The 14,520-nt window shown below is 45.5% G+C and overlaps 2 protein-coding genes across 3 annotated transcripts in view; one reads left to right on the top strand and one right to left on the bottom strand.

Annotated features, from left to right (window-relative positions):
- LOC119382646 (cyclic pyranopterin monophosphate synthase) overlaps positions 1-14,520 on the top strand; it is a 227,438-nt gene that overhangs the window by 210,373 nt on the left and 2,545 nt on the right. The window lies entirely within an intron of this gene.
- LOC119382647 (transmembrane protein 272) lies at positions 4,901-14,350 on the bottom strand. 2 transcript variants are annotated; one of them, XM_037650443.2, is made up of 6 exons: positions 14,257-14,350; positions 13,627-13,738; positions 12,629-12,739; positions 10,015-10,074; positions 8,224-8,448; positions 4,901-7,161 (listed from the first exon to the last, which is right to left on the bottom strand). In XM_037650443.2, exons 1-6 carry the CDS (start codon positions 14,296-14,298, stop codon positions 6,977-6,979), a joined length of 735 nt encoding a protein of 244 aa, XP_037506371.1. In that variant the 5' UTR covers positions 14,299-14,350; the 3' UTR covers positions 4,901-6,976. The 2 variants fall into 2 exon arrangements, with proteins under 2 accessions (XP_037506371.1, XP_037506372.1); XM_037650444.2 differs by having other exon boundaries at positions 14,116-14,334.

Here is a 14,520-nt window from a genome sequence, read left to right as displayed (position 1 = left end):
ACCATATTTATTAGCGACACTAAAAGCCAACAGATCAGTGTACAAAATGGGTGAAAACAAAACTGCTATGTAACGAAAGTATGCTTCAAAACATTTACAGAAAACCAACTTCCTGAAAGAAGAAAACACTATGGCTTTCATTATTGTTAATGACTCCCACTGCACCAGTAGTAAGAGCAGATGCCTCAGCAGTTTATCTGAAACAACTGAACGGTGGTCATGCAACACACACATGTACAAAAAATATCTGCATGTTCAGGGGGTACAAAGCACATAGTGCAAGTGGGTAGTTTGGGAAGCAATTAAAGGAGGGACTGCCCCAACTTCATGTCCAAATAACTGTTTAGAACCTCTCCATGGTTCATTTGTTCTTGTGTGAAAGCACATAGCAGTAGCAGCAGTGCAGAACACACACAATGAAATTTCCGATTGCTCGGTTGATCCCTTCACACTTTTACTCGCACCTCAGGGCAGGCCTGTAGCCAGGAATTTTTTTTGGGGGGGGGGCACTTGCTGAAAACCTTGACTTTTCGAGAAAAACACTTATTTTTATTATTTATTTTTGGTAAAAACACCTACTTCACAAAAATTTCAGGGGGGGAGGGGGCGGCTACGGGCCTGCCTCAGGGACAAAAAGTTCTTTTAGAGGGGTACAGATATGAAGAAAGTTCAGGGTAAACTGGACACAGTGAACAATCACTGGTGCAAGGGTACATGTTTTCTTTTGAGGGGCACATGCTCCTGCACTCTTAACCAGTCGCTGACCTCAGCTCAGAATTCAACATACATTTACAATGAACAGCACATCTACGTCATAGGTTATGGCAGCTGCACATGCAAGCCTCCCGCACGTGCCTCTTACACCACTCATCGCTATGATTAGTTCAAGCCTGCCGTCAAACTTTCAAACGTGGCTATCAAGAGACCGCACCGTCTAAACTTCAAATGTCTTTCATCACGCTTGGGCTATCAGTCCGCAGCACTCCCTAAGGTAATGCTGCAAGCAAAACATGTCCAAAACCTGGCTGCTTGTACAGATTCAAGAAGACCAGAAGTAGGCACAACAGCATTTCACCCATGATTTATACAGAAGGTCGCATGGATACCACCTTGAAGCCTTTGTTTTTGTTTTTTTTTACATTGAACGATGCACACAGATGCCAGCATAAAAAAAAAACACCCCTTTTCATACGAAATTCATGCACACAGCTTTCTCTGGCTTGTTCGCCTTAGAAGACATAGTCGGCAAGCTAATTTCAATGCAAGTATATTGTACAATTGCGTACACATTGCATACTAAGGACAAGTTGTTGAATGTCAGTCCTGACAGATTGCAAATGTCTGCCACTTTGTGATTTGAGAACATTTTCGAGTGACGGCTTGGATAGCAGGTCCCAACAGCAGCCAAAGCAGCAACCATGAGTGGCTCAGCTACAGTGGATAATCAAAGAGCATAGAACATTATCCTATCGGTCATGTAAACAGAAACACCAGTGCCTGAATGCGCACAACCACCCAGGGCGACTCAATATTCCATTGCTCCCACAAATTGCATCATGCTCACATAACTGCTCAGCAATCTGGAAAGGTGCCCCTGCTCCTCTAAAACAGCAAAACAAAACACTGAAACCAGTGAATTTTATGCTAAGGCATGCTGGTGCACAGCATGTAGACACGATATCCATGCCAAGCTCAGTGAACACACAAGCTTGCAGATGTAGTACAGGACACTTTCTTTTTGGACAGTACAGTAAGCTTCTATTTACTCATTCTTTCCTTTGATCCCAGGGTGTTCTAAACTTCTGGTCATTCCTGTGGTATTGTACACAGAAAAAATATTGGCTGTCTTAACCTAATATGGGAGACTGCTAACACAAGTGTATGTTATGTGCAACGCAACTTTCGGTGCTTCATGCAGTCCAACTTGCAAAAAAAAAAGTTCAAAGTACTGTGCAAGCAATCGGCACATCGCTGTCAGGTTGAAGATTGGTGCCATCAGCCAGTTTTATATGCACAGCCACTGTGCTTGAAGCCCTGCCCGAGAAGAAGGCAAGTACAACAGCATAAGCTTGGCCCACAAGTCAAGCTGAGCCCTCACAGAAGCGTGAACTGGGTTTATATGCTCAGCCTTCGAAGCATATAGCAACCTCATTCTAATGTACATGCCATCTTCTACACCCATCAATGGTGCTTAAATTTGTCCTGCAGTGCTGTTCAGCCTACTTGTGCTAACAGAGTCTAAGGCTGGCTTCCTCGTGCTTAATATAGACAACAAAACCATAGCAATTGTGTTATGCAATGTTTATGACATTGCACATTGGCACGGATGCCACTGGAAACATCATGAAATTGTTTTAAAAAGCACGTGGTTCAAACTTGAACTGTGAAGTCAAACATAACACCCCAAAAGGTCCTTGCACATTTCTGCAAGAAAAATACAAAAAATTGCCAATTATTCCACACGTGAGATGATGAATATAAAATGAAGTTGCGATAGAGCGGATAAGTGGCAGCTAATTTACAAGTTTTGCTGGTCAGGTCAGATGCACCAACTCTGTTCGATGAAATACACAAAGAATTCAAGACTGCCAGGAGGTGAAAAAAATGTTTCAGGAGCTGTGGTTTCACGCAACCGTACAACAGTTCCCGTGTGAAGAGTCTGGCTGAGTTGTCACTCATTAAAGTCCGAGCAGTTCCAGGCAATGCTGGCATAAAAAAGCTTGTGAACACTGACGCAGAAACACGCGACTTGCCGAGCACAGATTTTTCCACTACACCATGACACAGACATGATAACCAGGAGATAGCGATAGCAATGACATGAAGTAAACAACCCCCAATCACTTCAAGTGAAATGCAAACAGTATTTTGATTTACAAAATGGTTTTTGATGCAAGCAGTCTGTTAAGGCTCATTCTCCTAAGACTTATTCACACCAGTGACTAGCACCGGTCATGCGACCATTTGCGACTGGCAAACAAAAAGCGACTCAAGGCGAGCAATGTTCACACCTGCGTGCGACCACATCTACTCGCATGTGGCTCGCATTGCCATTGCCCTGTAAAATAAGCTGACGTCCTGTTGCTGTGTATGTGATTAGATCAGAGCTTTGCGACTGCAGTCGCACGACTGAAAAATCGAGCAGCGTGCGACTAAGTCAAAGCAGTCACTTTGCAACCAAAGCGGCCATTTGTGACCAGTTGCTTTGGGACTAACATGGCCGTGTCACCGCAGCTAGTCGCAGGTGTGAACGAGCCTTTAGGCTTTTCAGCAAGGCTACTCATACAATGCACCTGGTTCATCTTATGAGCCTTTGCAGAGACAATGTCAAGAAGACACTTCAAGTAAATGCTCAACGTTAAATTTCATGCAAGTTTAGGATTCTTTAGATCAAACTTTGTGTCATATGAACCGGTTTTGCATGTACTGAATTGAATTAAAGAAAGTCGACTGCACCATTATTTTTCCCTTTGGTCACAAATGTATATAAAAAGACGGTGGGCCTGCTTTTAAGCCACGAACAGTATGTAACAGTTCAGTGAAAGAACCTGCCTCATTATTCCATTCTATAGCATGTGGCACTGATAACGCAGCCAGGTTTGTTTTAGCTCAAATTTCGGGCACCTGTGGCATGTTGTAAATTTTGTTTAGTACCATGTTTGGATGCTGTACTTGAAAATGTTTGCCTTAACTTTTTCTCTAACTAAAAGCAAAAGTACAGGGAGAATGAAAGTGAAGTGACAATGCAGTGTGGTACTCTAAACAATCATGTTTGGAAAAGACATTGCCACATGTAAAGTGCTCTCCAAAAATTGTTCTGCTGGATATATCCGCGATGCGTAGCGCCTATAGGGGCGCATCTGAAAGCCGCGTAGCGGCGGCCGTTGGAACCGCTGGTGGGTCGCGTAGCAGACGCTTCATTTGCACGCGTGCGATTTGCCGCTTGTGCGCGTCCCAGATAATTACTTTTGCGGTGATAGTGTGCGCAAAGGAGCCGCACTTTATAATAGCGGACATGTGTCCGATGTCAAAGCTGTGTGGGACGACAATGTACATCACCATATGCGCCAAGTGTTTGCCACAGACAAGCGTCAACAAGCTTCCCTACGAAGTGGAGCTCATCGTAAGTACACCGCCTTCTTCATTATAACGTTGTGATCAATAATGCGTGCATGCGTTGACGCGTGAACCAACATTTTTTCTTGACACAGTAGCTTCGTTTACGTGCCATGTGTTTATATAGTAGATTTTGAGGGAGCGCTGTCGCATCGGCGTATAGATTTCACAGGTGCGGCCACGCGAAGGGTCAGCGTTGGTAAAACTTTGAAACCAGCACGATAAACTTGTGAAAAAATAAATGATACACTTGTCATCATTGGTGCAGAAGCGCACAGCGAACATTCTGCACCGATGATCGCATTCCAGTGCCATCAATAGGTAGAATGCAGCCGATTTCGTCCAGCACACGTGCGATTTCACGGTGCTTTTGTAAAGGAGCCGTCACCTTCCCCACATTCTCTCGCATTGCGCTTCGCGCCATTTGTTTTTCAAGAGAGCCTGGGCATCGCGTCTTATCACTAATAACAACCTCATGTGCAAGGTGACCAAGTGTAAACGTAGTAGCGTTAGCTGAATACGTAGCGACATAAATGGAGAAATAAAAACACCGTAATCGTTCTAACACTGCCGTAAACAAAGCACGATTGCTTGCTTACTACGTCGTACAGCCGCAATCCACCGCCGCTCTCGCTCATGAAATAGCACCGGAAACCTGTAGAAGTGCGTTCCTGCGATTTTTTGTGTGTTTGAGCAGCCGACAACGCAGCAGTTATTTTTCGACATCGCTGAGGCCCGAAAGAGTCGTTAAATCACGACGAAAACACATCCATCCGTGCATTCGCGTAGACGCTCGTGGGAGCACTGCTCACCGGGACCCGTCAGCGCTTCCAAGCCGTGGCAGCAGATGGCTTCGTCGGCGCTTTGTGCATCGCCTATACATACATGACAGGCTCAGAAAACGTGGTTACAGATTAACCAGGATGTACATTTATGGAGAAAAGTCTCTGGACTGCAACTATAAAGAAAACAATTAAAAAAATGACCTAACTGAGAAGTTGGAACTAAATTTCCTTGCTCAAAAGTCAGGGTGTAGTTCCTGCTTGTACATGGTAAATTTGACAAGGTGACTGAAAGATGGGAAAGTTGGTTTTAGTTAATAATGCTGTTTTCACCTTTGGTTTACATTTCTATGCTCAAACATGCTGTGTTCCCAGTTTCTTATAGTGTACGCACATTTGGGTTTTCTTATGTATTGATTAAAATTGTCACATGTAAGGTTTCGTCAATAAAATATTTGTTAATAGTATAGCGCATTTCAAAAATTAATTGAGCGCAAACACACGGCACATTCACACACGCATACACCCAAACACCAAACACATACACGTGTGTGTGCGTGTGTGAATGTGCTGTGTGTTTGCACTCAATTTTTGAAATGGTTTACCCCTAGTCCAGCAACAAGTTCTTTTACACTACAGTGCATGTTCGATCCATTCATTGGTCTCTTCCATCTTTGTACTGTAGTGCGGCTCAGACATTTTAAGTTAGACAAATTCAGCCTTTACTCTGTGGACATAAACCAGAATTTTGTTGTCCTTGAGCACTTAACTATAATTAACAAAATATATCGGCTGCTTCCCGCTAGTAACTGCAGTGCGCACCACTCTGTATTGAATCATCTCATATACAGCATGATTAATGCCCAGAAGACGGCTGCTCGTGAAAGTGTCCCTTTCACATCGCTTTGGCATGGCATGCATGGCGTTTCAACTTGCACAACCTTAGAAAGGGAGCCACAGTTGGAGCTGGACAAGTCTGTCTGGAGTGCTTACAAGTGTTTCTTGCAGCTTCGGGAGTTATGGGACTTCCACGAGTCTGCTTATATGCACAGCTTGCATACTTGTCACAAGTTTTAACCTGCTGTTGACCCGCAGTAATGGAGTTAAGGGAATCAAAGAGTCTGAGGTGATCCCTCACTTCCTTTTAAGTACGGTCGAGTTGTTTGGGGGCACCTGGTTACACTGCAAGTACATGAAAACCAGTATTAGGACAAGTTCTTTCAACCCACCTACCACGGTGGTCTAATGGTTATGGTGCTTGACTGCTGACCCAATGGTCGTGGGGTCGCATTCCGGTCTCAGTAGCTGAATTTTGATGGAGGCAAATTGCTAGAGGCCCGTGTGCTTAGATTTAGGTGCACCTTAAGAACTCCGGGTGGTCAAAATTTCTGGAGCCCTCCACTACGGTGTCTCTCATAACCATATCGTGGTTTTGGAACGTAAAACCCCAACAATTCTTTCAACTCATTTCCCTGTGACTCAAAGAACAAATAAAATTCCACCTACCTTCCACTTAAGGATGCTAAGAAGATGGTTAAATCTCGTGTGTGTGTGATAACCGCAGACTGACGCTTGTGTGGAGTCTATGCGAGTGGCACCTTTTCTTTCCTATTCAAAAATAAATAAAATCGTTAGAAGTAGTGAACAATGGTGCATGCCCAAACACCGTCCGTTCAGAACAGGCAATTACAGCATCTGAAAGTGGTACTAAACAAAACATCACCGTGGCACACGACCCCTGCGTTCATGTTTTGGTTGGAAAGACTACTTAAACCCGTTTCCTTCATCAGTGAAACACTTAAATTACCAAGAAATTTCGCAGAAATAAACACAGGAATCGCGCGACTGCTTGAACCACTGTCCGTCGCTCGTAAAAGCACAACTCTCGGAGAGGCCTCGCGTAGCTGTCACACCGCCAGCAATCCAGCATCACTGTGTCACTCGCCGTCACAACGCGCCTCTGTGCACACTCGCTTTGGGGGCAGCTGGGCACGGATGTCTTGAGCTTGAGAGTGGTACCTGTGGCATCCATGACTGCGGGCTTTTCAGGCCGATATCGGTGGGCGGCTCTGCCACTATCAATCCTTGCTCGAGAGCAATGAGAAGAGTGTTAGGCAGCAGAGGCAGGCCGCCACCAAGCCGAGCGACAGCAGGCCCGCCGTGACGAGGCCAAACGCAAAGAGGTACAAAGTCCTGTCACAAAATGCAGGGCTTTCGATGTTTGTGTAGTCCGGAGGGTAGGCACGGTACACCCACACGCAGCCTGGAAGAACACGTGAATGGTGGTTCAGTTGAGAAATGGTGAACGTGGCAAGGCACCTGCCTTCAATTCCAATGATTCTGAGCCATGTTAATCACAACCCCTAGAAGCTTTCATAATGCAATGCAATATTCCGACTGGCAAGGCAACATTCGCAGGAAAACATGCAGCAAAAACGCATTGTCGACAGCATCTCCCGCTGCATAGCAAATAGATATCGCGGGCCATACTATGTGGGGATTCCTTTCCAGTGATCCTATCAATTTCATATCTCATGTCATAGTGAGTGGCCGATGCTGGTGCTAAAGAGGTGAAGCATTGTGCAAGCAATAACTAGGGATGAAAAGAATGGAAAATGAACTCAGTTTATGACATAATAGAAGTTCTGGGCTACTTTTTGAGGGTTGCCACACACTAAGGAAGTGGGTGGCCGGCACAGTTAGCTTCTTTTAGTAGGAATTGTGACCCATTGCCCTGCCTCAACTACACTTCAAATAAGTGCAAGCAGCAGCAGAAAAAGTACACGAATCCAATATCCCATCAATTAACTCCCACAGCAGAAGAGTTCCTAATGGAGGCTATACCTTAAAACTAGAGTCACTAGACTACTAGAGTCAGAATTGCCTAAAGCATAGCTTTCTTTTTTTCTGTCTCTTTAGCATGTCAATCTCTTTAATCAGTGCTGGACAAAAATTTCACACAAGAAAAACACTTAAGCGTGCATTAAAGAAGAGACAAACATCACTTGCATGTTTATTATTTCTTGTTTTTATGCAACTGTTCCAGTTAGTCTTTTCTGAACATTTATGTTTGTGCATGCATTTGTAAATGTGCACATATATATATATACACATGCAAAATTGAAAAAATTTTGGGTATGGAGTTTGAACCTCCCTTAGCTAGGCCAATGGGAGTATCTACCATACAAGTGTCTATCCTATTGGCACAAGAGTAGCAATTTAACAATAAGAGCAAACAAATCAAGCACAGATGACACAGTGCACAGAAAAGAGAATATGGCATGTAATGCAGGACAGCAAGTCATGCTGTGCCACAAACACTTACCAGCAACATACCAGGCAAAAAGGAAACAATTGACAAGCGTGCTCCAGGTGCGCTCCTCAGCACGCTGCTCTTCCGCCACGTTGCGGCCAGCCTCCCCACTGCTGTCGGGACGCCGACACTTGCCGCAGACGTCAAGTAGCGTTTTCAGCACACCAAACACTCCACCCATCACAAGAAAAATTGGGATGTACTTTTCGGCTGGGCAGTCACTTAGGTATGTGGTACCTAAAAGAGACAAGGAGGAAATAATGAAGAAAACTACCGAGACTGCCGGCAATAAGACAGCAAACTGTTTCTTGACACGATTAGTTAATCACTTAAACAGTGCCGGGCCTGCACGGAACACGCAGCACAGTCACAGTGAAAGCTGGAGGAGCAACCTCTATAGAGCCCCTTGTAAACTTCTTTGGGGCAACTACGGCAAGCACAGTTGGAAGGTACCCACTACGCCATAAATCATAATTTTTTGAAGTAGGGAAATACCCACTATGCCATTATTCGTCATTCTGAGGAGAAGCAAGGCACTTGCTACGCAACTCTAAGGCATCATGTGCACTTTCTTGACGACTATGAATTATGGCTGAGCCCTTTGTAATGGGTGGGTAGCTTTAACCTACTCACCTGTTAGGCAATTGACATTGTGTGACGCCTGATGTTATTTTACTCTTCTATCACACTATACGACATCTGTTAACGTGATTCCCTGCCCGCCATCACCCCTGTATAAGGTCTCTTTGCAAAGGAGTTTCAAGCACCAGTGTGTCTCTAGAGGTGACAGAAAACTCGACTGCCACACAGAGGGCCTGGGTTCAAATCCCGCTCAATCCTGGATTTTTAAGTGCTGAGCACTCTAGGGACTCAGGCTGTCGCATGCTGTCATCATATGCTGTTGTAGCTTGGCGTAACGCAGGCAAAACCACACATAAAAATATAAAAAAAGAGGAAGCAAGCAAGAAATAGAGAGAGAAATAAAGGGAAAAAACAGGAAGAAAAATAGTAAGTGCAAAAAAGAGATAAAAAGAGAAGAAGAAATATACAGAAATAAAGAGAGAAAAGAAAAAAAACGGAAAAAGAGAAAAATAAAGAAAGAGAGGAGGGAAGAAAAAGAAAACTGAAGAGAAACAAAGGCTGCCCAGCTCCACACTTCCTTCAGGCTTGCCATCCCTAGTGCAAAGCTGCCTTAATTTTTTTTTCTCTCTCTTTGTGTGCGATAGTGGTTGCAGACACCAGCAGCAGCAGCGGCGGACAACTACACCACCAAAATCGACTGTTGTGATCTCATAACAGCTTTCACTGTAAAAGCAGTCAGTGTTTCTTTTCTCGATCATTTCACGTGAATACCCAAGACTGTTAAAAATGATATTTTATGTGTCAAAACCATGAAATGATTATGAGGTATTCCACAGTTGGGACACTGGAAACCACCTGGGGTTCCTTAATGCACACCTATATCTGTCGCAAGCACAGCAAGTGCACAAACAGCGTGCATTATTTAAACCTTTGCCACAAGCACGCATATTATGTGGGATGCATATGCACACTGTATTTAGATCACGGCAATCTTTCAGTGACTTTGCTGTTGCCAATTCAGTATGCTTTAGAAACTTGTCTAAATAAACTTGTTCAAAGCAAGTTCATTCCCAGCTTGCCGAAACCATTATTGCTGCACAATGAAGACTTCCTTTGTCATCGTAAGTGCACTCTAAACTCAAACTAAGGATGTCACACCAAGAGAATGGAAGTGGAAAAGTTGCTCCAAGCGTTTCACCGCAACGGAGGCGACGCACTCACCTATCACTATCATGCTGACGGGAATGATGACTGTGACTCCAACCAAGATTGAACATCCAACTGAAAAGAAAAAGCAAGACACACACAGTTCACAAATGTACTTTCTCCAAACTGTGGCCTTGTGACCTCCAAGTACTCTCTACAGGGGTGTCGCCAGCGAGGGCACAGCTGCCCCCCTAAGATTTTCGCCTGCCACCGCCCCCCCCCCCCCCCAAAGAGCAAGCATTCAAAACACAACAATGCCCAAGTTCCCAGCCTCCCCCTGCTCCCTTGAAGAAACTCACTTGTCATGGGTGCCCCCCCAGCAAAAGAATTCCGCTCTCTAGAAGGGAGTCCACGTAAATCCCACGCGGTACTCGCAAACAGTATCAGAGGACTAAGCACAAACAAATGGGGTATTCGTGATTGTCTTTACATGTGAAGTCGCATTCCTCACGTTGGTGTAAATCAATTCCAAAATAAAAAAAGAGGGTCGATATTCAATGGGAACAGAGAGTTTGACTGCCTTAGTCATTAACAGCACCACATTTTCTAGCGTTAGATATAGTCCACACCTACAGCATATGATCAATTAAATATAAGGCAACCAAAATGAAATGCTCGTAGACTCAATTACAATCAGCTCATAAGGCTTCAAATCTGGGTGACATAAAATTCTAATTAATTCTGACAGATCTGAACACAACGTTTGGTGTGCCGTTTTCTCTAGCACTTGAAGCTGCTTACTTTTTCAGCTTAAAATATTGGATTACCACGATGAAGAGCTGACAGGAAAATATGAATTGTGCACGAATATTTTAACAGTTGGAGCATGTCCAATTAACATTGGGGCTGTGTCACACATTACTGGGTGCACCATCACTGATCCAGTTGCCTTGAACGCAACTGCACAAAACATGGCAATTCATCCCTTCAGTTCTGCAAGTTATACATCTTTTTCAAATGTGATCAGGCATGAACACGCACTCATGTTATAACCTGTAACTGTTTATTTAACACCATACAATTGAAAACTTCTGAAATTCATACAAAAACGTGATGTCTTTAGAAATTTTAATCAATTTGAGTCAACTACTATAAATGTGCTTATAGCTCTTTCAACTGACGTGTGAGCTTGTCAATGGGTTAGTGAGAGCCAAGTTTAACAACCACCGGCTTACCGTCAGCATCAATGTAATTTTAAAACAGCAGGTTACTGCAAGAAAGATAAAGCAGGCACATGTAAATCAACAAACTGCTGTGGAAGCAGCTACATACTTCTCATTACTGTCATCTTGCTGTAAAAGAAACTGCAGACTGAAGTTGGGGGACAGACTAGAGCACTGCACGGGCTGGATTTTACAGCCCGGGCCCGGTCCGGGCCCGCTTTATGAAGCCCGAGCCCAGCCCGGGCCCGTGGTTCCAAGCGCGGGCCCGGCCCGGGCTCGGACGTACATGACCGAACCCAGCCCGAGCCCGGGCGTACTTGACCGTACCCAGCCCGAGCCCGGCCCGGGCCCATCGTTCCAAGCCCGGGCCCTGCCCGGGCCCATCGTTCCAAGCCCGGGCCCTGCCCGGGCCCGGGCGTTCATTACTAAACTAATCCAGGGCGCGCTTGTTCATGACCAGGCCCGACCCGAGCCCGCTAGAGGATATTAGTTGTTGATGATGATTCTTAATGATGCCGTGCGCTTTGTAGCGGGCGATCGGACCGAAAATCCGGTGTGTACATGCATCGAAATGTTGCTTTGCCCATGGTGGTAGCTCAGCGGTTAAGCTGTTTCGCTGTTAAGTCCTAGGACGCGGGTGCGATTCACACGGCCATGGCGGCCGCAATTTGGTGGGGGCGAAATGCAAGAACACCCGTGTATATACTTATCTTTAGGTGCACGTTAGAGAACTCGAGGTGGTCGAAATTGATCCGGTGCCACTACGGCGTGCCTCGTAATCATATCGTGGTTTTGGCACGTAATACCAAGGAATATAAATGAAATGTATCGTATGTGTCAACCTCGAATAAAAGACCGAAATCTTTATGCCTCCCACGGGAACAACCGTGATGTGGCCCATTGTTAGTGCTGTTAATATATATATATATATATATATATATATATATATATATATATATATAGTATATACGTGTCACTTCAGCTTGGCACAGTATACCTTAGATCATGGAATGCATAACATTCGCGTGTGCTCGAAGGCCCGACTTACGCCTTTTAATAATCGGGTCAGAGTCCGGCCCGGCCCGCGGCTTCAAGCCCGGGCCCGGCCCAGGCCCGCGGCTTCAAGCCCAGGCCCGGCCCAGGCCCGCACTTTCAAGCCCGAGCCCAGCCCGGGCCCGCCGGAAAACGCTTCGGACGGCCCGGCCCGCGGGCCGGGCCCGAGCTTTTGGGTCGGCCCGGGCCCGTGCAGTGCTCTAGGACAGACAACGAATGCTCTTTCTTCACAAACTATTTTTCCTGCTGCATTTTGCAACATATGACACACACAAACTGCTTTCACCAAGCCTCACTGCTTGGCCATGTATTATATACCATATAGTGAATTAATGATAAGCTCTCCATAAACACAAGTTCATAAATAATCTACTCTGGAAATAGCCAAATCTACAGAATGGCATATGACTCACGGGTGCCTAGCAAGAGAAGTATGACGCTTCGCAAGAAGTCAAGCACTCCGCTGGACGTCTTGTGCACCTCGCGAACCTGTCCAAAGAGTGACTGGTAGGACGGAGGGGGAGCTGAAATTAAAAAAAAAAGTATATGAAGCAATGAAAGTGAGGCTCTCAAAAACACACTCAAATGTGTACTATGAAAAGGTGAAAACTGCATATAAGTAAGTGTGTGTAATTTACAAAAAAAATCACACCATCTCCCGCTAAAGGGGACCATGAGGCGATGCGAAACAGTGTTTCGGCATGTAGTGCCCGCGTTTTAGAGGGGGAGTGGTGAGGTCGGAAAGGGGAGAGGGGAAGTGAAGAGGGGGAAGAGAAGGGGAGGGCAGAGGAGTAGTGGAGAGGGGAGGGGAAGAGCGGAAGTGGAGAGGGATTGCGCATGCGCAGTAATGATGGTCACGCCGCACACCACTATAAGATCTCCGCTATAAGATGCTTCACATCTAATACAAGCATGTAAAGCTACTCGAAACAATTGGGCTGGCCTGCAATTGGTGTGCCTATTGTCTAGGCAGCAACTGCAGTTCCAGTGTTGGAAAAGCGAGTTTGAAAATTTGTGACGTCAGTACGACGTGTAACCAATAGCACAGCCGAAATGCACGAAACCTTGGAGAATGCTGAAGTTGGGCCCCGTTCGCATCGCCTTGCCATGCTTCACAGCGCCTCGACCGTACCGAGAACTGGCATGTCAACGTTGAGGTAACACTGCCAGCACTGACTGAGGGTCAAGCCTGACTAACTGTGCATTGAGAGTGAGGTATACAAAATAAATCTGTCATTGTGGGTCAACACAACCTGAAAGGTGTGAATACGCCATGGCTTTGTTTCATCTTCGTCAGCAGAAGCAGAAAAATCGACCAGTCGGGCCCATGTGTACGCTTCGTGCAGAAATGTCACACTGTGTGTGTACATGTGTAGTAGCGTATTTTGCTTAGGTCTGGGGAAGTGCGTACCATTAGGATTTGTGATGTCGTCGTAAGATGGAGGCAAGTCATTTTCCACTGGACTCCGAAAGGGCGTCGGAGTGGGGCTGTCACTGTACGGCGGCAACGACATGGCGAACTCCTGGACAAAGTTTGCGAATGCAAATGTAACAACTATTAAGTCTAATTTCCGCCTTCTCTCTATTTGTTCTTTGTTTTTCAAGCAGCAGGCAACATAGAAAAACACGACATCAGGACACCCATGAGGACTGCTAAAGTGGTACCGTTATCTCGAGAGACGATGACAAGAAAGCGCAAACAGTAGCACGCACAAGTCGGCATTAAATTTCGTAAAACACGCTGTCTCTACATCCAATCGATCGACAGAAGTGCGTGCAGGCGTTGAACCAGTTGCACTAACACAAAGCTGCACAAAGAGCTCTTGTAGGGAGCTTCACAGATCACGAAGACAAGAAAAACGAAAATACAAAGATGTAGCAGCCAAGGCGATGGGCGTACCGCTTTGGAGCAGTTCTGTTTAAAGTCTTCGGACACTAGCAAGATCTAAACGCGACGGAGGTAGAGGTTTAAGGCGGGTTCGCGAACGGCAGCGGTGAGTAAATGGGCGTTCAAACGGGCCAAATTTCGAGTGGCGCTCACAGTTTCGCTGCACAGGCGACGGGTATCACCACCACACGCCATACTTGTTTACAGCCATCATGCTTTCCTGCACAACAACCCGCACGACTCTACTCCCTACGAGAAATACGCAGCATACCAAACAATTTATATTTATTGTTCCAATTACTGCTCGAAAAGTTGCTATCGTGTAAAGGTGGAGCGTTATAGAACACTTATTTTCCCTTAACATTGGCGCTGTTATCGCAAGCGACGTACAGAAAAAAAGGCAAGGAACAAATGTAC

The sequence above is a fragment of the Rhipicephalus sanguineus genome, chromosome 2, assembly GCF_013339695.2.
Source record: "Rhipicephalus sanguineus isolate Rsan-2018 chromosome 2, BIME_Rsan_1.4, whole genome shotgun sequence".
NCBI classification, from domain to species: Eukaryota; Metazoa; Arthropoda; class Arachnida; order Ixodida; family Ixodidae; genus Rhipicephalus; species Rhipicephalus sanguineus.
The sequence above is the reverse complement of the archived record's forward strand: the minus strand, read 5'-3'. Positions and strand labels throughout refer to the sequence as shown.